Genomic DNA, 24,312 nt, shown 5'->3' on the forward strand with positions numbered 1-24,312 from the left:
CCTTCAACTCTGGACAGATACATAAAGTACAAAATGTATAGTTCAAAACAAAGGGAAGAATTTTTTAATATTCATTCAGGATGCACATTTGACTTTTATCTCTTCATTAATAGAGAAAACAAATTGAAAGAAAAAAAATACCACCTTTTAATAAAGAATGATGGACAATTTGATTATGGAAGATTATTTCTTTTGAAATAGATTCTTTAAATTATGAACTTTAATCAAGTCAGAGATTGTTTGGAGATTACTTTCTTCTAATTGTTACTTTATGGAAAAATCAAAATGAGGTGCAAAATGAGGTCTATACAAAGGGGAGGGGTGGGAATCTTTCTATACCTGTCAAAATATCTGCTCTGGTGAAGAACCTTTGAACAAAGGTCATATAATTCATTTATAAGAAGCTATTATAGTAAGTTATATTTATGGATAGAAAAAACAAAATTTTAGATTTTTAAACCAAGCATAGACTAGCTTTTATTTCATAATTATATAAAATATATCTGAAAATTTAAAATTGGAAGGTTATAAGTAGAATATCACAAATCCAAAATATTTTCCATTCATTTGTCCTTATTGATTAAAGTCTAGACAAAAGTCAAGAAGATGAATTGGAATAAATTTTTAAAGTCCATTTGAGTTAATAGATAGAGATAAGTGTTATCTATAGAAAATTGATGTTGAAGCATGCTCTTGTGAAACTTATGGCTTTAAAAGGGAGGCTAAACCTTCCTGTAATTATGCATAAGAAGCACCTCCAGAGAACCTCTTTTGTTGCTCAGATGTGGCCTTTCTCTCTCTAAGCCTAAACCAGCAAATAAATTCATTATCCTCCCCTGAAGGTGCGACATTACTTCCAGGGGAGTGAATATCCCTGATGATGTAGAACATGACTCTGAGGAATGAGCCTGGTCCTGGAATCAAGGGATTGAAAACGCCTTCTTGACCAAAAGGGGGAAAATAAAGGTAATAAAATAAGGTTACAGTGGCTAAGAGATTTCAAACAGAGTTGAAAAGCTATCTTGGAGGTTACTCTTATGCAAGCTCCAAATGCCCAAATGCCCACAGTATGCCAAGTCCTAACCAACAGTATTCTCAAAATACCTAGGTCCCTATCTGAGTTTCTATAGAAGTATATTTTTTGGAAACTTAAATCTACCAGAGTGTTCCCATGCCAGTCAAGTCCTAAAACTCAGAGAAAACAGCCTCTTTAAGAACATCAACCTGATATATCCCCCTTCCCCATAATGTCAATACCCCTTTTCAGTATGAACAAGTTAGGGTGGTCACTGCCTAGACACCCCTGAAGATCGAGAAAGTGATTAAATGAGAGGAAGGGATAGCATTTAACAAAGGATTACGAATACTGAATCTTTATAAATATATAGAAATATTTTTTGGATGATGAGGTATTGGAATGGCTGCAGGGAGATGGCTGAGGTGGTGGATCTATGGCCCTGACACTTTTTGAGGTTTGCTCTATGGCTACTTGTTGGATTGTACTTTGAGGGTTGTCACCTTTCTGTATGTGTCTTGTGTTTCACAGTGGGGAAATGAGTGAGGCTGTGGAAATGTGACCCATAGCATTCTTTGAAGTTACCTGTATGGCTGCTTGTTGGATCATGCTTTGAAGGTGTCACCTTTCTGTGTGTGTTGTGTGTCACAGTGGGGGAATGACTGAAGTTGTGGAGTTGTGGCCCATAACATTCTTTGAGGTTTGCTCTCTGACTGCTTATTGGGTCATGCTTTAAAGGTGTCATGTTCTGTAAATGTGTTGGATTTCACAGTAGAAAATGTATTTAAAAAAATAAAAATAAAGTATTTTTAATAAACTCTATTAACCCAGTGAATCAGCTGTTCAGGATTTGGTTAAATATTTTTAACTCTGAACTAGCTCTTATTTATAGTAGTACATTCAGTAGTTAGTAATAGGTATTATGGATCATTCACTGTAGACCATGCACATTAATAAATACTTTATATACATTTTCTCATTTATTCTGCTCAACGCATGAATGTGGTATTTACTACTATTTTTGATGAACAGAAGAAGGAATGAAAATCATACAACAGAGGAGAACTTCTGAGGAAGATGGCAGAGTAGGGAGCTCCAGGATTCCACCAAAACAACTATTAAGCTGGCAGGAACTCTCTAAAACAACTATTTTGAAACTTCAGAGGCCAGAAGAACACTGTACAGCATACAGGGAAGAGTGGGAGGAAGAGGCTGATAGATTATGGTAAAGAACTATAAATTGATCTCTCTGCCTGGCGCCTCCAGGTTCCCATCCCCCACTCTTGTGTCAGGCTGCCATGGGATCCAGTCCCTGGCTAGCTGCTGGTGAAAGAATGGGATTTAGCAATCCTCCTCCCCAAGAACAGGGGTGGGTATGGCTGATCACTGATCACAGCTTTTGATTAGTGATTTCAGATCTTCAAGATCTTGTGGTAGGCAATGGTTTCTTAGACTTTACACCCAAAGCACAAGCAGCGAAAAAAAAAGAGGTAAGTGGGACCTCTTCAAAATTAAAAACTTTGGGGCTTCATTGGAGGGTATTCTCACGTACTACATAGATATCATTGTTTAGTTTTTAGTGTGTTGGAAAGGTTAGAAAGAAATACCTGAAGCTATCGAAATGCAACCCAGTGACCTTGATTCTTGAAGACGATTGTATACCTATGTAGCCTGCACAGTGTGACTGTGTGATTGTGAAAACCTTGTGGCTCACACTCCCTTTATCCAGCATATGGACAGATGAGCAGGAAAATGGGGACAAAGATTAGAAGAATAGGGTGGGATGGAGGGGATGGAAAGATTTAAGTGTTCATTTTTGCTTTTGTTTTTATTTCTGGAGTAAGGAAATGGTCCAAAAATTGATTCTGGTGATGAATGCACAAATGTATGACTGCGCTATAAATAATTGATTGTACACTGTGGATGACTATAGGGTGTGTGAATATATCTCAGTTAAACTGTATTTAAAAAAAAAGATTGGCCTTTTAGAAATAAGAAGCTCCTAATGTTGTAGAGGAAACCCTGAAACTTGACAAAAAGATTTGAGAAAGAACAATAGAAATGCCAATAAAAACAAAATAGAAAACAGATTCATGAAGAAAAAAAGCCACTTGTAATATTTTGGTGTATTTATTATACCAAAAATATAATTGTACTATGTGTACTGTTTGGTCTACTTTTTCATTTAGTAAAACATCATAAACCTTTGTGTCAAAAATATACCTACACCCCATGAGTTTTAATGGCTCTGAATACACACAGACACACACACAATTTATCTAGTCAATCAAATAAGTTGGGATGTGTGTGTGTTTAAAAAAATAATTTGTTTCTTCAACTGCAAATACCTTTGGAATTTAGAGAAATACATTTATTTTATCTAAAATACCTTGAAACAAATTATGCTGCTAATATAATGACGTGTTCTATTGATGATAAGACACCCCTTAAAAAATGTTGAATCTCCATTTAATGAGTATTAACCCTGTCAATGCAACTATGACATACAAAAAAAGCCATTAAAGAGAGACATGATCAGAATTTGGATTTTAGGTCTCATAACAGCAAGCCTCTGTTATTGTATACTAAAGCATAATGGAATATGAAAGTGGAATGAGAAGCAATAGAATATTTAAAAAGAAAGAGATCTTTTTAGGCATTCAACAAATAATTGTTTAATACATGGAGATGGCATAGGTTTAATTTTTTTTTGACTAGAGAATTAGCACCTATAAATGCTCTTCATTTAGTTAATATTAAACATACGATGCCACAGGCTTTGCAGTAGGACAATAAACAATGGCCTATAGTTGTGTTGTAACTTTGGAGAGGTTACTCAGCCTCTCTGGATCTTAGTGTCTTCATACAAGAAAAAAAACAGAAGCTTATACTGACCTTCTAGAATTGTTTCAAGAATTAAATGAGATATACATAAAAGCTCCAGCTTGGTGTTTGACACTCAGTAATTCTGATTCTCTTTTCTTCTGTTCTCAAATTCTTTTCCACATAAAAATGTAATAAAATATTGTGACCATTATTCCAGAAGTGAGGGGCATAGTACCATTTTGAAGTGCAGTGAAGATTTTCACTGTTCTTACCTGGTGATAAAGTACTTCAGGATAGTCCTGAGTCATTAACCGAAAGAGGGCCAATAAGGCCCAGCCAAAATTGTCAAAATTTGTGTAGCCACAATCAGGATTTGCACCAGCTTTTACACAAGCATATCCTTCAGGACACTGACTAAAGGAAGCAAAGAAAGGAAAAACAACTGACTGTTGGGTGCCTCTTGGCCAAGTCATAAAATAGAATATCTGCCCATAAGTAATACCCCCATGGGTAGTAATTAATATTTTCCCCAAACAATTCCTAGCCAAAAAGCTGAAAATGAGTTAAATTGTAAGTTTATATAATTGAACAGTGTTAATTAAGCTAAAATAAAAAGTTCTCTTCAAATGGTGTTTGCCAAGCCTTTGTTAATGATTTGTTTACTACCCAATATCAAAGTGGAGGTAACTGTCCATCACAGTGAAAGTATAACTGATGGTAACACTGCTAAAAATAAAATTGCAGTAGTTGAGTGTTTAATTTTCAGATGATATCACCTCAAACCATTAGGTCCCATTACTTAAAGGTGAGAAAACACTTACCACATCAGTAATTGATAAGCAGTACTTGTACTTGGGTAGTAGGATCAGATTAAGTATTTATTCCACTTCTTTTAAGTGAGTCCTGATACTTTTATTCCCTGAAGAGTTTGGGTGTCATGGTAGATTGTTACAGTAGTGGCCCAATAAATCATGCTTCTGTATATCCATACCCATGTTCCAGTTCACACCCACCATTTTCCGGGTTGGCCAAATGAGTTTTTTCAGACATCTACTAATGGGACATTAGCAAATGCAAGTGGAGGTTTGAAAGACTTATGCACTGGGGCTTGCCCCTCTTTTACTGCCCTTAGACTACCATGCAAAGAAGCCTGGGCTGGCCTCATTGAGCATGAAGAGAAGTTGTGTGGAGAGAAAGGAACTGGAAATAAGATCATGAGAAAAACAAGCCCAGCTGCCCTAGCCATGCTGCCATCCTGCTAAGCCCTCATATGTGTGAAGCCATCTTGGGTCATCAACTATCTGTCGAACTGCCAGATAACTGACCTATATGCGTGATTCTAAGTGACACCAGCAGAAGAATCGCTTAGCTGATCTTATCCTAAATTGCTGACCCATAGAATCTGAGCAAATATATTTTTGTTGTTGTCTTAGCCACTAACCTTTTTAGTAGTTTATCATGCAAAAAAGTATAGCTGTTAAAAGAGAAATACTGCATGGCTTTCTCTTCTTGCTTTGAAATACCTCATCGTAATTCTGATAATCTAAGACTAGATATCAGCTTCAGCTTGCATCTCAGGTTATATTTGAAACTGAGATGTACATAAAAAAAGGGTTAGCTGAAGTGGATGGGGCAGAAACAATGAGATGGGTTCACAATTTGATCTTGAGAAAAGAACAGAAAACGGTCTATGCAAACAAATGTCTAAATCACTTGAATTTTTAACTAAACAAAAAAATTCATGTTCTACTTCCTACATGTGCTTTTTGTCAATATGAACCCCAGATTTTAAGAAAGAGGTGAGTCTACAAATGGATGTCAAGTCACCCTAGTTGAGGAAAGCAAAGGAAAACAGGAAATTGCATGAGTCACAACACTGCCGAGAAGCACTCTATATTGAGCTGAAACTACTGGAAAATAAGACATGAGAGCTTTGTCATCTCACTGAAGAATTATTTATATATACTGAACAGTAAGCTTTTTAATACTGTAAATTACAGTCATAAAAGACATACAAGGTATAAAATATGTGAAATAACAGCATATAATTAATATTTTTTCTTCAAGGTTTCTGGTCAAAGCACTGATTTATATGTCTTTCTTGATAATTCTCCCTAGCTCTGGGGCACAACAAAAATGGTTAGGGGATCCTTGTTTAGTTCCAACTCTGGCATTTACTAGCTCTTTGACCTTGAATACATCATTTAATCTGCCTATTGCTTTGTCTGTAAAACTGGATTAACAGCATTCTGCATGTATACTTTTCTGCATGGTTTTGATTTTGAAATGACAACGTAATCAAATGTAGACTATCAGAAAAAGCAATACTTGTTTAACAAACACATATTGATTTGTGATAATGGCTATATAGAAGAAAATATTAACACCACTTACCCAGCATCTGTTCTGTTGCCACAAAGAAGAGCGTATTTTTCTCCTTCCAAATAATAAAAGTTTTCTGTTTCTGAAAAAAAAAGAAAGAATTGATATGTAATTTTTGAGTTAAGCAGCATATCTGATGCCCATTTAGATATGCACAGAAGGTGACCATCCCTCTCTACAGCTCAGGAGAGAGGAGCATATGTCCTGGTCTTTCTTACTGAGAATTGTTTCCTAGCTTCTAGCACACAGGCCAAAACACCTATGGGAATCCAGCTGCTTCACTGCCCCAAAGGTGACAAAGCTCAGCATAGCAAGAGAGAAATCCCTTTCAAAACTAGAGTTCAGGACAGTGGATAAAATATCCAGGTATGACCAAAATCCCTCAAGGAGAAGTTACTAAAACTAAGCTTATTCGTGATGATTTCCCTGAGCAGAAGACCAGATTCCTTTGTCTCTGGGATTAATTTACATTTTCTTGCCACCTAGAAGCGAATTCTTCTACCTTGAGCATCCTGTCAGTTAGTTGCCCTGATGTCACCTAATTTCAACCACAGCCCAACCCAGAAAAACTGTCCAGGCATTCAAATCTGCTTTCAATCAAAATGTAAATTGTATATTTGTAGATACCAGTTACCAGAGGTAGGGGCATGCAAGTGTAGGACCCTAGGTTTTTTAGACTCTGAATTCAAATCACAGACAACAAACCACAGGACATCAATCCTAAGTAGAAATGTAAATGTACAAAATTGAAATACTCTGCTCTCAAATAACATCACTTTTATTTGTCTGCTAGAATAATTTGAGAAGAATTTTTAAGTGATAAATAGCTAGGTATCATTCATCAAACATTTTGAATGATAGTGAAAAAAAAAAAATGAGATTTGACATTAGCAGCACTGGGAGGATCCAGGTACTTTTCCCAAGCCAAAGTACAAGGACCTCGGCATGCAAATTAGGTTAAATGATGGTTTTAAAGATAATGGTTTTTGCAATTCCTAACATGATTTGAGGAAATAGGATAAGTGAAATTGGTCAAATTTTAACAAAATGATCTTTAAAAAGTGATTTCTTTATAATACTGTATTTTAAACAAAGATGAAATGAACCTGAACTCTTGTTTTCTTGGCAATAACTAGTTAAGTAGCAAATTGTTTACTTTTTAAAGTAGTTAATAAATTTTCAATATAACATCAAAGAAAGCAAAGGTATTTCAATTGGAATATGAAAGTTAACATCTTTCTCCTTTTATCCTCACCACTAGATTTAGAACCATGACACAAACAGAAATTACAAGGAAACATGTCATATACACATATCTAATAATTTTGTATTACTTGTATGATAATCATATTATGGAATAAATCAAAAAATAAAATTCATTAAGATTTATTTTAGAACTTAATTAATCCAAAGTATAAATGAAATTAATGTGGAAGGACTACATAAGATATATTAACATTTTATTTTTAATAGTTGAAAAATGAGCTTTTTTTCCTGAATATTGTTAGAAAGGAACTGATGCATAAAAGCAAATTCAATAAGAGAGCATGGCATGGTGAGAATATCGCAGGTTTTAGAGCCAGATTGAGCTTTCCTAGTTTTACCATACAGTTGTTATATCACCAAGAATATTCGCTTAATTTCTCTAAACTTGCACTTTCTAGTTCGTAGCTGGGCTTAGTTATACCTCCACTGTCGGATAATGTTGAAGATAAGAGCTAAGCATGCGAAATACTTGTGTATAAGAGCTAAGTAATATTTATTAGGCATTATTTTTATTAACCTAAAATATTTATCTAATAAAATATAATTCAAAGTATTTAAAATGAGCAGCAGTAATTGAAATGCAACAATAGTAAGAATTTCTATCATGTGGGGTCTATTTTGACTTTAAGGTCATCTTAAAATTTTTAATGAGTAAACTAACATAAAATAATTTAAATGAACAATTTTATTGTAGAAAATAGTATTATGAGGATCCTATTTTAAACTTTCTCTGATGAAACTGCCGACCTTGATTTTATTCTATTTTTTTTTTTAAGAATAAAATTTGCAAAATTTAGAAATTCCAAACAAGTTCCTCTGATTTAATTATCTGATGGTTGGGAACTTTTACTAATACAAATTAATACTTGGAAATAGTTACAGCATTTACAGCGTTTGCTCTGACGTTAAGAGGTCAACATTTCTGTGAAGACTGAAAATTAGAAGTTTTAATTTTTGACATGGATGTCAAGTGATTCTTACCTTGAATATAAGATGGGTTTCCAGTTCTGTTTTGTAGTGTTTCATTTTCATTTTCTTGGGGCCACCACAAACATTTATGCTTTAGGTTGCCCATGAAGAGCTCCATCCCAATTAGAGAAAATATACTTAGAAAAAGCAGAGTTAGGATAATGGCACCAGTAAGTTTCTTCAAACAATGGATCAGGATCCCTACAACAGACTTCAGACCTGAAAACAGAAAGGTTTGCTTTTGGTAAAACAAAATATCTTAATGCAGCATTAAGCAAACCTCTCCCACTGCAAATGCATACTCCATTGAAACAAATAGCTTGTGTCTTATAATCTAACTCTTACTATGTGAACCTAAAAAGTGAATTAAAAAACAAACATTGAGATTTCTATATTACTGTTAATTCATAACATCTGGAAAAATAAGTCAAATGCAATATTTTAAATTAGTTGTTTGTATCTTTTTACTATATTAATAGGCTTTCTCATCTGGTTATTGCTTGTTACACTACCACTGCTGTTTATAAGCATAAGTAAAAGTGCAGAGTTATAAATCAAAACAGGTTGTAAACATTGTTGAAACAAGAGAGAGTTTAAAATAGCAGTACTCTATACTATTCTTTCATTAACTTTATAAAATCTAAAATTTTGGAGCTGATTAAATAAAACATGAAAAATTTTAATGATTAGAAAAGAGAATATTACCCTTCTATGATATATTGACGCTTCATCTACATTGGAATATTGACTGAGAATTGAGCTTTAAAGCTGTTTTTTAAGGATATTGATTTTTCTAATTATTAAACAACACATGCTTAATGCTGAAAACTTAGAAAACAAGAAGAAACAACAACAAAAGAAATAACATGTATTAGATATAGATGAAACCACTGTTAACAGTTTGGTCTATAAACATTGTTTTCCTTCCTTCCTTCTTGTTTCTCCCTTGGTTTTTTCCTATTTGTTGGTCTGCGCACATGCAGGATCCTAATAACTGCTCACATCAACAATGGATGAGAATATACTAGCTCCGTGACACTGGGCAAGTTATCTAAGATTTCTATGCCTCAGTTTTCATATCTTTAAAATGGCAATAATAATACCTGTTTTGTATATTTTTATGAGAACTGAAAACGTATTTTTTTAAATGGCCTGCTCAGATGATTGGATTCCATAAGGGCATTAGGACAGGGTTGAAATAAAGTCATTCCTATGGCTAAAGAAAGGTGACATCTGTATTACATGTACAGTTTTAATTGATATCATAATGAAATACGTTTATCTCCTACTTTGATCACTTAGAATTACACCATTTAATATTTAAATTATAAGCAAGTATTTTTAAGTATTATATTAGAATTAGAATTTCTATATCAAAATGCATACCTATGTTTAAGTATTGATACATATCTTTAAGTTGTTTTTAAGAAATGTTGAGCCAATGTTTACAACCAAAATACTATACACATACATACACACTCTTCTTTAAGCCTTCACTAAAACTGGGACATTAAAAAATATCATTGCCGATTTATTAGAAGAAAAACTGGGATCACTTTATTTCTGTGATTACCATTATGCTCCACATTTTTTAACCAGTATATTTGTATTTTATGAATCCTCTGTTCATTTTTCTGTTCTTTTTTTCACATTGATTTTTTGGAATTTTTTTTAAAATAGCAAGTATTAATTAAATATGTATATGATATACCCATTTTTTTTGTGGTGCTTTAATTTTGGTAGTGTTATTTTGCAGGTAAAAATATCACCATCAACTCTTTTACAGAATCAAAATTCCTAATAATTTTCATATTCAGATTAACTTTGGAAAGGCCTGGACCAAATCCAATTTTGACTTTGATTTCTTGGCATACATTCCCCCCTTTTTTAACTTTTAAACTTCCATTTTGTTTTAGTTTACATATATCTCTTAGAGAGTTTAATTTTATTTCTGATTTAATATTAAGATTTCAGTCCCTTAACAGAAAAATTTAACCCAAATAAATTTTCCTAAATTATTTCCTATTTATTTTCCTAAATTAGCTTTACAAAGGGTAACATTCAAATTCCTACATGGGCCTGTCAGGAAACCTACATTCATGCAAAGAGGGAGTGGAGGGGACTTGAACGACTATGCCTGATTTAAAGGGGCAGCTGCCTCTCAATGGTAGCTGATTCTTGCCAGGCAGGAATGGACGCAGATAGATGCTGAGAAGTAATCTGAGCGAATTTAGATTTTTATGTAAAATCACCAGATTTTCATAATGTTGGCATCTATTTAGAAGGTTTCTAAAGCACAAACTATGTCTCTAGTTCAAGAATGGGCCACAGATGTCCATGTTCCCACTTCTGATTTATAATATTTTAGTCCTTTTTTAAAATTCTACTAACAACAGCAATTTGGAAATCATTCTTGGTTGAAATAGTTTCAGAGCTTGTGACAATTACTTTTGGAATTAAAACTTCCCATTGTTGAATATTTTATTCTTATACATTTAAAACATTTTTTCTTTTCATCAGATATTCAGAAAAGGTTTATGTGTTATAAAATTTCAGAACTCTTTCACGTCTAAGATTATTTCTCTGTTGACTTCATGTGTGAATGACAGGCAGGTATAGAAATATTGTGCCACAACCTCCCCGTACTTCCCACCTCCAGCTCTGAAACTCCATTCCTACTCATGTTAATATAATCAAGAGGTTTAAGGCTGACTTTCAGTAGTTTATCTTTCTCTGCATTTTTGCTTATAGGATTTTTATTATATTTTTATTTTTAATTATTTAAACTTAAAAAATTCATTATATATGAGTGTATCTTTCAGTTATTTTTGTCCAGTATAAAATCACCCTTTCCATTTGCAAGGAAAGTTTTCTCCCGTTAAGAAATTTTTAAAAATTCTAGTGTATCTTTGAATAATTTATCTATTATATTTACTCTATTCTCCTTTCCAGGGTCATCTTTTATCCATAAAATGGAACCTAGTTTTCTGTCCTTCATTTATCCATTCCAAATTTTGTCTCACTGTATTAATATAACACTTCTCTAGCTTCCTTACACGTGTTTTTTTCTTTGATACACTGATAATACTATTTTTACTGCTTCTATTACCATAATAATATTCTACTAGAATATACCTTTTTATCATGTTTTGTCTCACAGGTGCCAACTCTCTTTTCATTTGTCTGTTTTATTTCATCTTCTGCTTAAAAGAGTCTTGGTTTTCCTCCCTTCTGTTGGGACTAAAACCAAATGATTTCTTATAATTGCTTCTATTTCTTAGAGCATGACTTTTTTTAAAAAGGATTATTTTTTCTTACATGGTATGTTTCTCTTTCTGTTTTGAAAATACTTTCATACATTCAATATTGCTGGTATATGCCTTGTTTATTCTCCAGTGGAAAAAAAAGAGTCATCTCTACTAGGCTGTGTTCCCAATTATGGTGATAGAGTGACTGTATTTTAATTTTAATTTTAATTTTTGTATGAACTTGGAGTCACCTGATTTCTGTTATAATCTTTACCTCTATTTTAATATGAAGATGCAGGAGATGTAATTTTTATGCTCTTGTAATTTGAAGGAAATAGTAAGGAAGCTAGAGCTATGATAATTCCCACAAGGATAACTCACTCTTTCTGCTTGGTTTGTTTACTGGATTTGCTGTAAGTGTCATGCCAGACACCATTTAAATATTTAGCTTACTGAGATATAATTCACAAAGCATACAATTCACCCATTTAATGTGTGCAATTCAATGCTTTGTTTGGTTTTGTTTTTAGTATATTCACAGGATGATGCAACCATCATGGCAATCTCCCATCTCTGTTTTGTCCAGCCTGGACTCCAACTACGCAGTGTGCATTTATCTATCCTCCTTCATGGTGTCCTGCCCTAAACAGTAGCTGCCTGTAGATCTTATTGTTGGTATTATTACATTTGCCCTTGGGGTTCTCTATGCAACTATTTATTAATACTTGTGACTCGTAGCAGCCAAAAATCTCTTCATGGCGTTGTTCCCATCTGATTGCTCTTCTTCATTCATGAACGGCAAATTGGAAGGTGTTGGTGGGCTTCTGCTAGGATATCTTCAGGAAGGGTTGCTGTAAATTAGCCTTCGCCATCTTCCACCAATGTGGTCACACCTCTACCTTATTTAGCAGAACCTCCTTGAAGTTTGTGGTACGTGGCTTGCTTCCTACTCAAGTGCTCAGAGCAAAGGGGAATTTATGTTATTTTTATTACTTTGTTCCATTCAACTGGCTTCTTGACATGATTAGGAAGAAAAAGAGGCAGGTGAGACATCTGCCCAGACTTCCGTCTCTCTCAGAAGTCTAAGGACAATTTTATAATTTATCATTTAAGAGACAAGAATAAATAATAAAAAATAATATATATTTTGATTGAACCCACCCCAAATCAAAAACAGTCAAATGCAATTTTTTTCTTGCCTTTCTTTGGGTAACTGAAATATATTTAAAGCTCAGATAACTCAAAGTTTCAAAGCTGAAACATTTTTCAATTTACCATTTTTGCTGAACAACAGGGTAGTTCAAATGAATATTCTTGGAAGAACATATAACAAAATGAAGAAAAGGGGCCTAATGCTATTTCTTACCTTGGTTTAAAGGAATAATTTTCAAAATTCTCAAAGTTCTTGCAACTTTTAGCATCGAAATGACGTTTAAAGGTGAATATCTGGTTATAAGCCTGTGAAATTAAATTAGAGTTATTCAAAATTCATAGTAAGTCCATGCTACTTATATTGGACTTTTTGTACTCTTTGAATCTCATTTTTTTAATTAAATTCACTTTTATTGAAATATATTCACATACCATACAGTCATCCATGGTGTACAATCAGCTGTTCACAGTATGATCATATAGTTATGCGTTCATCACCACAATCTATTTCTGAACATTTTCCTTACATCAGCAAGAATCAGAAAAAGAATAAAAAGTAAAAGTAAAAAAGAATACCCCAATCATTCCCCCCCATCCCACCCTATTTTTCATTTAGTTTTTGTCCCCATTTTTCTACTCATCCATCCATACACTAGATAAAGGGAGTGTGATCCACAAGGTTTTCACAATCACACTGTCACCCCTTGTAATCTACATTGTTATATAGTCATCTTCAGGAGTCCAGACTACTGGGTTGGAGTTTGGTAGTTTCAGGTATTTACTTCTAGCTATTCCAATACATTACAACCTAAGAGGTGTTATCTATATAGTGCATAAGAATGTCCACCAGAGTGACCTCTCGACTCCATTTGAAATCTCTCAGCCACTGAAACTTTATTTCATTTCATTTTGCATCCGCCTTTTGTTTAAGAAGATGTCCTCAATCCCATGATGCCGGGTCCAGATTCCTCCCTGGGAGTCATATCCTGCATTGCCAGAGAGATTTACACCCCTGGGAGTCGGGTCCCACGTAGTGGGGAGGGCAGTGAGTTCACCTGCCAAGGTGGCTCAGTTAGACTGAGAGAGAGGGCCACATCTGAGCAACAAAGAGGTACTCAGGGGGAGACTCTTAGGCACAATTATATGCAAGTTTAGCCTCTCCTTTGCAGTAATGAGCTTCATAAGGGCAAGTCCCATGATAGAGGGCTCAGCACATCAAACCACCAGTCCTAATGTTTGTGACAACAGCAGCATCAGTCCAGGTGAGGAAGTCCAACACTTCTGTACTTTCCCCTAGCTCCTCAGGGGGGCCCTGTAAATACATTCTTATTCTCTGCCCAAATTACTTAGGGATGTGTCACTATTTCACTCTACCATATCTCACTTCCTATTCAAAGTTCTATGTAATTGTGGTGTTTGAACAAACTGATTGTCGAGTTATACTGTTTAGAAAATATAGATCCTGCACCAAATAGACATCTCTTCCCTTGATCTCATGTGGAAGTTAAAGCTGAAACTCATTTTTAAAACTGTATACCCAACCATTTTCCTTGCTTCCATTATTCCATTTTACAAATAGTGTTATTATTGATCACAAGACAAAAGGTCACTACAGTGCATGGTGGGCACGTAAATATTAAGCTAAAAATTTTAATTGAGAGTTTTAAAAAGTTTAATACTATGAATACTCTTATTTCCCTATCAGATATTATGAATTATGTTCATAAATATCTTGTTATCTGAGTCCTGAAAAGATAGATAAAATTAAGGAATGAGATTCAATTTAAGTATTTAAATTTCTGATGATGATGATCACGGTGATGGTGATGGTGATGATAGTAAAAGGCAGCGAGTATAGTCGTTAGGGGCACAGACTCCTGATACAGACAAGCCATGCAGAAATCCAGGCTGCACCATTAACTCACTGTGTGACATGGAACAGTTACTTAATCTTTCTTGCCTCAGTTTCCTCAATTATAAAATGAGGATGATTATATTTCCTTACTCAATGGTTTTTTATGAGGATTAAATGAGTTAATATACGTAAAGGGCTTAGGAGAACATCTGACATATAGTAAGTGTTGTAATTGTTAGCTAACATCAACAGCCGCAAGAAAAGACCTAGAAATGATAGTATTAATAGTATAGATAGAAAGCTACCATTTTCCTTATTGCTTACAACATGGCAGGCACTGTTTATGCTTTTTATAAAGGTAATATATTTTTAAAAGTTTGAGAGAAAATCTGGAACTAGAATATCATTTAAAATTATGTTCAGCAAAAGTTTTATGCCACGATCATTTCCTTAGCCATAAAACAGAAAGTACACCTAACTGAAGCATTGAAAAAAATAAATGAATAGACACCTAAATTGTTAGAATTTAGCATTGCACACCAGAAAATGTGTGTGTGTGTGTTTAAAACATCTTATTCTGTTATCTAGTCTATTTATTGGTGTAAGTAATGTAGCTAAACTATTGAAGATTGGGGACTGAAAGTCAAATATGCTTGCAACCTCTCTTAAGTCTTCAGGAGATTCTTTGCTAACTGAATACAATCACTTAAAATACACAATTCAGTCTCTATTTTTCTTGCTCTAGAAAGAAAAGAGATAACATCCCATTCATTCCATTTTCACTGTATGTTTTGAGGATTAGCTTATTTGGAGCTGCCCGACAGAACTCACTGTGACTATGATTTATCAAATACTTTCAACAAACACAATTTTTGCAGGCAGGAAAATTTGTCTAACAATGTTTCTTCATGAAAAGCATTTGCTTGGCAAGACTAAGATATTTGTCACTTAAAGAAATACTCACTCAAACAAAGTTACACTGAAATCCAGCCAGTTCCATGGATCACCAAGGAAAGAAAAAGGTCCTGCCCAGAGGCCTCTTGCAATGAGTTTTACAACGATTTCAAATGTGTAAATTCCAAGCAAAGTATTCCTGCAGAAAAATTTTCATTTAAGTGTTAAAGGTGAGAATAATTCTAAAATGCTATGACTATAATGAACTGTCTGGCTATTGAGAATAAGTCATCAGATAGATGAGACCATGTCTGGTTGGCAGGCACCAGCCAACTAACCCATTGACCAAACAAAAATCAAAAAACCAAGTGTCCCTTAGTCTTAGGATGGGGCTTTGACAGGGCTTTTAGGATAGAGCTGTGTCTTATAGCATTAGCTATGAAATTTGACTATCACTTTTTTTCAACAAACCCTAGCACAGAAGTGACACCCTTTATATCTTTTTAGGTAAATAATGAAAATATCAAATATTAAATTTACTCCGCTTAGGGATCTTACAATAATTAACTGAATTGTAAAGTAGTATGAAAAATCAAATTTTATCATTTGCATTTAACAGTATTTTTATGCCAGGGTTATATTTACCGTCCCCTATCAATGAGTTTTAAGAACAGAGTTAAGGTTGAGGAGGTATAAAGCTGCAAGAAAGCCTTCTTACCTAAAAAATTTAATGGGCCTTTCTATCATTGTGGTCTAATGCAAGTCAAACTACTCACACCCTCGAGGAAAAAGAACAGAAATATAATAGAAAGGAAGAGAAAGAAATAAGTTTCTTAAAGAATGGAAAGGAATAGAAGCTAGTTGAGTTCAAAGCAAATCATTTGCAGATTGTAATAGTAAAAGAGACCTGATGCACAGAAATATTACATTAATCATTAATAATTATCTTTAAAACAAAATCCCACTTGAGTGGTACCATAGATAACAAACATATAGCTAAAGACTCAAAAAATTTTCTCATGTAAACTGAACATGTTGGGAAATGGAGGCATTTCATTTAAATTCTAACCAAAATTAATGAAAAGGTAGGAAAAATCCTAAAATTAGTTAATCGATACATAAATATATCAATTATATATGAAGATATATACAGACATGAAATTGTTATTATATTATATATAATATATAACATATATATTTTGTATATGATATATATTTTGTATATAATACAATATATACAACATATTTTGTATATAATACAATATATACAATAATACAACATATATATTTTGTATATAATATATATAATATTTTTGTATATAAATATATTTTATTTGGAAAATTCATTCACTGGTGTGTGTATAAATATATAATATAATATTATAAGTCTAAATATTAAATGTCAATGTTATAGTACATAGTGCTTTATAATACAATATATTACATAAACATATAATTATATATGATATTATATATAACAAAATGACATAACTTACTCCAATGTTGGTGTAAATTTTGGCACATTAGAGAAGGTCATAAAGACGCAGTCAATCAGAACGCTAATTAAAATTAGCAGTCGGAAAAAGGTAGTTACAGTTAAGGAATATTGAATAAAATTAATATCAGAAACGATAAAGTTCTATTATCTTTTTATAATTATATACATATATGAGGTAAAGTAGTTTCTTAAATATGGAAAAATATACTATTTTTATTGAAAAATAATGGGAAATTAAGATTTGTTAATATTTACTACTCTGTATTATAAAATATACTTTAATGTATTTTAAAATATGGAACACAGTGCAGTAATAATCCAAATCTCAATATGATTTAAAATGAGAGATCAGTTCAAAGGAGAAAAAGACTGCAGCAATATTTTAAAAATAGCTGCATTTGGTATTATCACAGTCTAAATTATAGTCAACAAACCAATAGAAAAGGATATGGATGTACCAAAACCTTAATGGTTGTTTCTCTAATAGAACTGAATGGTGACAGTGTACACCAGGTGGAAGTGGCATTGAATCTGAAGATTGTTCTCTTTTTATTTAATACGATGAAAGTCTGTAGGAGAAAAGAACATCAAGTGAAATGAGAACTCAGAACTAAAATCTCATCAATTATACAACATATTGCCAATGATCATTGCAGTCTTGGATTCTAGCAGCTATACTTTTCTTATATTTTGATATTTATTTCCAGACTAAATCAAATGGGAAGGTTTTTTTAACCATTTTAATGAATACTGAGTTTTTTCTACCACTTTTTTTAATATACCCACGAAAGACAGCTGCCATATATCGATACCCACAGAGCTAATGCTGTAGGAAGAAAATTCTGATGGTTCATGGAGACGCATTCGAAAGTACCAGAGGAGGTAGGTCTCAGAATTCAATGAATGAAAACAAAAGTTAATTTCATTTCAAAGAAATTAGATATAGAATTACAATAGTAAAGAAGACACTATGCACTGTAATATGACATTAGTCAGTAATAATTACCTTTGAAATAGAACCTCACTTGTTTGATATCATAGACATAAATATATCTAGAACAGAAATTTAGATCATGTAAACCTAACACGTTGGGATAAAGAAGCATTAAAATTATAACCAAAAATAATGAAAAAGCAGAAATATCCTAAAATTGAGTCATGTATGTGTGTGTGTTCCTGTGTTGTGGCTGTGTAAACATTATACTATATAGTGAATATAATATTATATTTTAATTATAAAAAGTATATTGTAATATATAGGATATAATGTGATATATGATATAATATTTATTAGACTAAACATTTATTAAAGAGATTATATTATACATATAATGTATTATATACTATGGTATAATTTATAATATATTGATATGTCAGTATATATAGTAAATATATATTGATATTTATATTTTTGTATATGTATGTATATATATTTATATATAGATTAGTGCATACAATATATGTTCACCAAAATTTTATGAATACATTTTCTAAATGTAAACAAATTGTACTATACTTTTCCTCAATAAAACACTTTTCCAGCACACAACCTGGGCATTTTGGCCTCTATTTTCTTTATTGTTTTCCTGCTTTACATTTTACGTACAAAGAGAAAACAAAAAGGAGACAAAGGAATAAATCTGGTTATTAAAATGGGCTTTCCATATTATTTTCCAGAATAATTTCAAAGTTCACAAACAAAGCATTCATCATCCCACTCCTTTGATCATCAGGTTAAATCCACACTGATACCTCTTTTATCTCATTTTTCCCCCACGACTTGAAGCATAGCTATAAGGTTCCAGTTAAAGCATCAGTCTTTTTCCCATTCCAGAATCAAACTCCTCTCTTATCTATTCCCAGAATGTCCTCCTTTTGCCTTATTAAATACAAAGTAGTTCTTTAAGCTGTAACTCAAATTCAGCCTTTTTAATGAATGCTCTTCCAGTTTTGCCAGTCCACACAGACCTCTCCCTTTTCTAAACAAAATTATTCTTATTTTTTGTATTATATGCTTGTTCTTAGACTGTTCATATATTTAGTAGATGCTTCAAGGCATCTTAAGGATAAAATAGCATGAGAATGCATAATGTCTGCATGAATAAAAGTGATAAATAAAATACAGGTTGGCTTTACTTTCCTAATTACCAAGTAAGCTCACCAAGTCGAACATTTGAAATTGCGGAGTATATTCTAGGCGTTGTATAGTTACTTTAAAATTGACAAACATAAGTGGCAGTCACTATGTTCCCATAAAACAAAATCCTTTACATTAAGACATGACAGTACAATCTATTAAAAAGTAAAGTTACCAAACTCAAACTAGTCAATTTGGAATCAGTTTTGATAAATATTTCAAACATGTAGGGTTCAAAAATCAAATATCTTAATGCAGTTCTTTATAACTTAATATTACTTAATAGCCTATTCTTCATTCTCTTTTTTTATCCTATCCCAATTACATTTTTTTAATGTATGAAAAATAAAATAATAAAAATCTAGTCACAATAAGTTCAGTAAATTCTCACATTTTTATTCTTGAAGTATGGATCCACATCTTCTAAAGGCACTGACACCATTCCTGGAGAAAGGTTTCCATAAGCAAATGGAAGCTCATTGCCAACTTCTAAGTCAGGGCTTGGCTTTAAGTCTTCTTTTTCATATTCCTCATTGCGTTTTTTAGCAATGTGCTGTTTCATAAATTCAAGAGACTCTCTGGTGAAAGGGACAAGGCCCTTCGTTTCTGGGGAAGCCAACATTTCCAAATTTTCACCTGGAATAAATTAATTTTCTTCAGTTCTTTGTAAAAGTTGGGTATATAAAGAAAATTCTTTAAATTACAGAAGGTTAATATATGAAGAGAATGGCAAACTTAATACATACATTCAAAGAACCCATTTCTGAGTTTTGTAGAAATCTGAGTTGTCATAACTGAGATTTGTTGGGTAATATTAGACTTCATTTGTAAATTTATCAGGAACTCATTCTGCTTCATTTATTTATCCCTTGAGTTCTCTTTCTTTTACTGAAATCTGCCTCTCAACTTCTTCACTCTTATGAAAGAGTTCTAAATTCATGAGGGCTCTTTTTCTTGCAAAATAAAATATTTCACTTTCATATGTGTTTGACCACGGACTCAATTTTTCTTGCCTATCTCAGCCTTCTTTAGCTCTGAACCCTGTTCTTCTGGATCTCTTCTTGTGTCTACGATTATTTCTTCTTGACTCAGTTCTTCCTCCTAAATTATACTCTGATATCCCTTAAAGTTCTACTTTTCTCCTCTATTATACCCATCTCTTTGGTGAAAGCATGGCAAGAATAGAGTTTTAATTACCCTGTGTATGTGGATATTTACCAACTACATTTCCCCCAATACTCTGCCTCCAGCTATGTGGCAATCCTACCAATGGCAGCTTCATAACAAGTAAAAACAAAATCGATTGCCTTTCTCATGACTAGAACTACATTTTAACCTTACCGTCATTGTAAAAACTGAATGCAAACCTAATCATTACCCTAGAGTTTCATGAAATTTTTCCTTTTGAAATCAACCCCTTGGAAGAAAATAACTTTCTTACAATTATTTTCCATATATTCCTTGCTTATATACCTATTTCAAAGTAGTTATCTTTGTAATTCTATACCTGGGTGGTTCTAGTTATCTTCACAGGTTTTTCTCACTTCTAATTTTTACCTATTTGAAGTCATCCTACAGTTCACTCAAATAATCATCAAATATAATTTCATGCATTAATCCCCAATTCATGAACCTTGTTCTTTTCATATATATATATAAAATGTCCTTTTACTGATTCCCTCCACCTCAATTCCTGTTGGAATTTTCTCTTCAAGAGATCCTACTCAGTGACAAATGACTGATGTATCTTCATTCTTTCCCCAAAATTCTCTTACTCTCTTTGTTAATTTTATTATTGAACTAATAAAAAGACATTTTTACTTGATTTTATGTCATTTTGCATGTGTATATTTTGTGTCTCATAGTGCTGGCACTAGTTGAATTCTCCGTATGAAGATTTTTCTAAGAAATCCCATACACACACGTAGGTTCTACTCTAAAATTCCGCACTTTTGTATGAAATTGAGTTCTTTAATAGCTTAATCCATTACCAGCCTATTAATAGAAAGTGAGAAAAAAGGTAAATTGATCTTAATGAGAGAACAATCATTGAAAAAATCAGGCTCCTACTGCTAGCTTAAATAAATGATGTGTGAGGGGATTTTAAATATTAAAAAAGGCAATCTCAGACATCCAAGGAGAGAACACATAGTACGCATTTGTGTCATGGGAAATAAAAATGGAAAGTTAGGTATTGAGATGACTTTCTTAAGTTTTTCTTGGGATCACAATTTTCCCAGACTTTGCTTTGCTTTTCTTGCTTGCTACATTCTACTTCAAGAACATCTTCCTTTGCTTATTTGTCAGAGTGGACACAGGCCAAAAATGCCATCCCAGCCTCAACTTTATTTGATTTTTTCAGTTTACGTTCCCATGATATGCATATAACCTATATCTCAAAAAAATTTAATAAAATGATAGTCTGATTAACCTAGCCCAGCCTATGGATTCATTTCCCTTAGTGCAGTCATTTGTGGCCAGAGAGAGATATATTTTAGTAATAGCAGTGACTGCTTGTGCCTATGCCCTTCAAGGGATTTTGCAGGGTGGGTGGAAAGCAATTTTAAAGAGAGAAATATAGACCAGGGAATTCTGTATATGTCTATGTGATGCTATCTCTAGACTAGCAGTATAAAAACTCACCATTATTCATAGAAATAGACTCATTTTTCAAATAACTTTCTCAGTATCACCTACAGAACTGACACTTTATAAACTACTGATAATAGAAGTTTGCTCTTAAATATGAACTCTTTCCCCTTTAAAATATTTAATGAACCTTTCAAAACTGTGTTCCTTATAAAGAGATCCTTGAATATATATTAAATACTTTCTTAATGACACATAGGCATCATTATAAACAGGAATTACTCTATTATGATATAATACAGTGATGCTTCCAAGAGCAGCTTCTGGTTGATCTTGTTATTCTGCTTTTAGGGTTCTTCTGTTTCCTGCCTTAGCAGTCAGCTGTAACTTGATACTGTCTTTTTCTAATTTGCTCCTTAAATTTTACACAATTTTCTAGGTGAAGGAATAAAGGTCATTACTCTTCTCCAAAAAAATTACATGGGCTTTACGATAATTACTGGCTGCTCAGTGATCTTTTTCTTTTTATCAGTAAACAACCCTTACTCATGATTACTTTTTAATCTTTATTTTCTCACCGCAATTCTATATTATTTAATCAGGAAAATGAAATAAAATACTTATATTTGGACTTCAGTAAGTCAATTTATAAAATGTCTTACAACATGAAAAAAATATGTACTGGATGACCTTTTAATAAAATAGATTTATAAGTGCCCAAGGCCTTTGTCCAAAGCTTCTGGCAAATGGGTAGGACATACCCTGGTCCTCTATAACCTACTAGCTTATTCACCATGTCAACAATTTAGTAGAGAAATGGCCTAGCAGAAACAAATAAAATCAGGAACTTCAGAATCAGATAGACCTACCTACCTACCTAAACTCTGTTAATAAAGTTGTGAGAGACCTTGTGAAATTACTTAATATTCTTGATCTTCTTTTTTCAGTCACAAAATTGAGATTCATCCTTAGATTAAATAAGGATAAAATAAACTAATATGGGTGAAAATGCTTAGTACAGTGATTGGCACATAATATGTGGGATGTAAAAATGAATTTATATGTGACAAAATCAAATATCTCAGAATAATGGATCATATCTGATACAAAACACATAATAGGAATAAATGGAAGACTTTGAAATATGAACCAAACAATGCATCTTCACAAGTGCAGTGTAGAAAAGAAATGCTTTTGCAAGAGAGAAAACTCCATAGGGGTTTTACTTAATAGTAATTGCAATACACATCAATATGTGTTTGTGTCTGCCAAGAAATTTAATAAAACATTTGCCTGAGTTGAGAGATGGAGGAAGCAGTATACCTCTCTTTTGCCATAAACCATGAACACCACAGCCAAAAGGCAGTAGGTAAACTGGAGGGTTTTCAAATGGGATCAGAATGCCGATCAAACCCAAAACGACACCAAACACAGACCAGTTAAAAGAGTGGACAATGTATAGTTGAAGCACAAAAGACTCGGGGAACATTTTTGTCTCCAGATATCTGAATGATTCCCATGTGAAAGAGAAATTATATATCCATATTATTTAACAAAGATGAACTAGGGTCGATGCAATGAAGAAAGAATAGTTTGCTTTTTTTTTTTCTCAAGACAGCAAAGAGCTTTCTTAAAAGCTATTTAAAAAATGGAATGAGTTGAGTTGAGCATTAGGCCTTCCCCCTAAAAGAGCAATGTGGAAGCATAGATTTGTTGAAACTAGGGTGGGATCCAAATATCGATTGGGTAGAATCTTCTACTCTAAAATCTTTGGACTGATGTTATTGCAAGTATCACATGATCTAAAAGTTTGTATAGAATATTAGCTAAACAAAACCTATGCAGCAAAGAATTAACAAAATGAAAATAATTTTTACACCTGTCTTCCCAGATTACAACAAAAGTACTATATTACAGATGATAATTTCAGAGATCCGTTCTAACTGATAACAAACATTATTAAGCTGAGGTATGTAAATAATTTTGTTCTTAACAGTAGATACAAAGAGAGGTTGCAAACTTATTGCCAAGATGCTGCCACTAATGAAAATATTTTTGGACACCTTCTACTGAAGCCTTAAGATTCAATTTATCAGTCAGTCGCTTTGCTTCATAGTCTAAGTGTACTCACACTTTTTTTCTGCTTAAACCCCATTTTACAATCATCTTTGACTCCTCATTCCTCTACCTACCAGCTATGAGACCTTAACAATGTACTCCATAATTAGTTTCCTCATATGTAAAATTTGGAATCCCTCATATAACTCACAAAATCATAAAGATTAAATTAGACCATACACAGAAAGCTTGGACTGAAGTATTTACTCCATTAGAACTAATTCTCCTCATCAGCTGGTTACTTCTCCCAGAGGAGTCCTTTAGTGATGATTTTGATGTCAAATGGCTATTTTGATTTTTGTTGGCTACATGAATGAATGTATAGTGGGTGTTGTCTTCTATGATATTGCCAAGAAATGAAAG

General features: G+C 33.0%; 1 protein-coding gene across 2 annotated transcripts in view; it reads right to left on the bottom strand.

The window, feature by feature from the left end:
- The window catches only part of SCN7A (sodium voltage-gated channel alpha subunit 7), a 95,144-nt gene that overhangs the window by 56,566 nt on the left and 14,266 nt on the right, over window positions 1-24,312 (bottom strand). For both annotated transcript variants that reach the window (XM_037849980.1, XM_037849979.1), the window contains exons 2-9: window positions 19,634-19,878; window positions 17,556-17,674; window positions 17,104-17,193; window positions 15,678-15,806; window positions 13,073-13,164; window positions 8,471-8,677; window positions 6,236-6,305; window positions 4,114-4,255 (exon numbers count right to left, since the gene is read on the bottom strand). In XM_037849980.1, the coding sequence (XP_037705908.1) occupies window positions 4,114-4,255; window positions 6,236-6,305; window positions 8,471-8,677; window positions 13,073-13,164; window positions 15,678-15,806; window positions 17,104-17,193; window positions 17,556-17,674; window positions 19,634-19,878 (1,094 nt within the window). The remainder of the gene's footprint in view (window positions 1-4,113; window positions 4,256-6,235; window positions 6,306-8,470; window positions 8,678-13,072; window positions 13,165-15,677; window positions 15,807-17,103; window positions 17,194-17,555; window positions 17,675-19,633; window positions 19,879-24,312) is intronic.

This window comes from Choloepus didactylus, chromosome 9, assembly GCF_015220235.1.
Source record: "Choloepus didactylus isolate mChoDid1 chromosome 9, mChoDid1.pri, whole genome shotgun sequence".
NCBI lineage: Eukaryota > Metazoa > Chordata > Mammalia > Pilosa > Megalonychidae > Choloepus > Choloepus didactylus.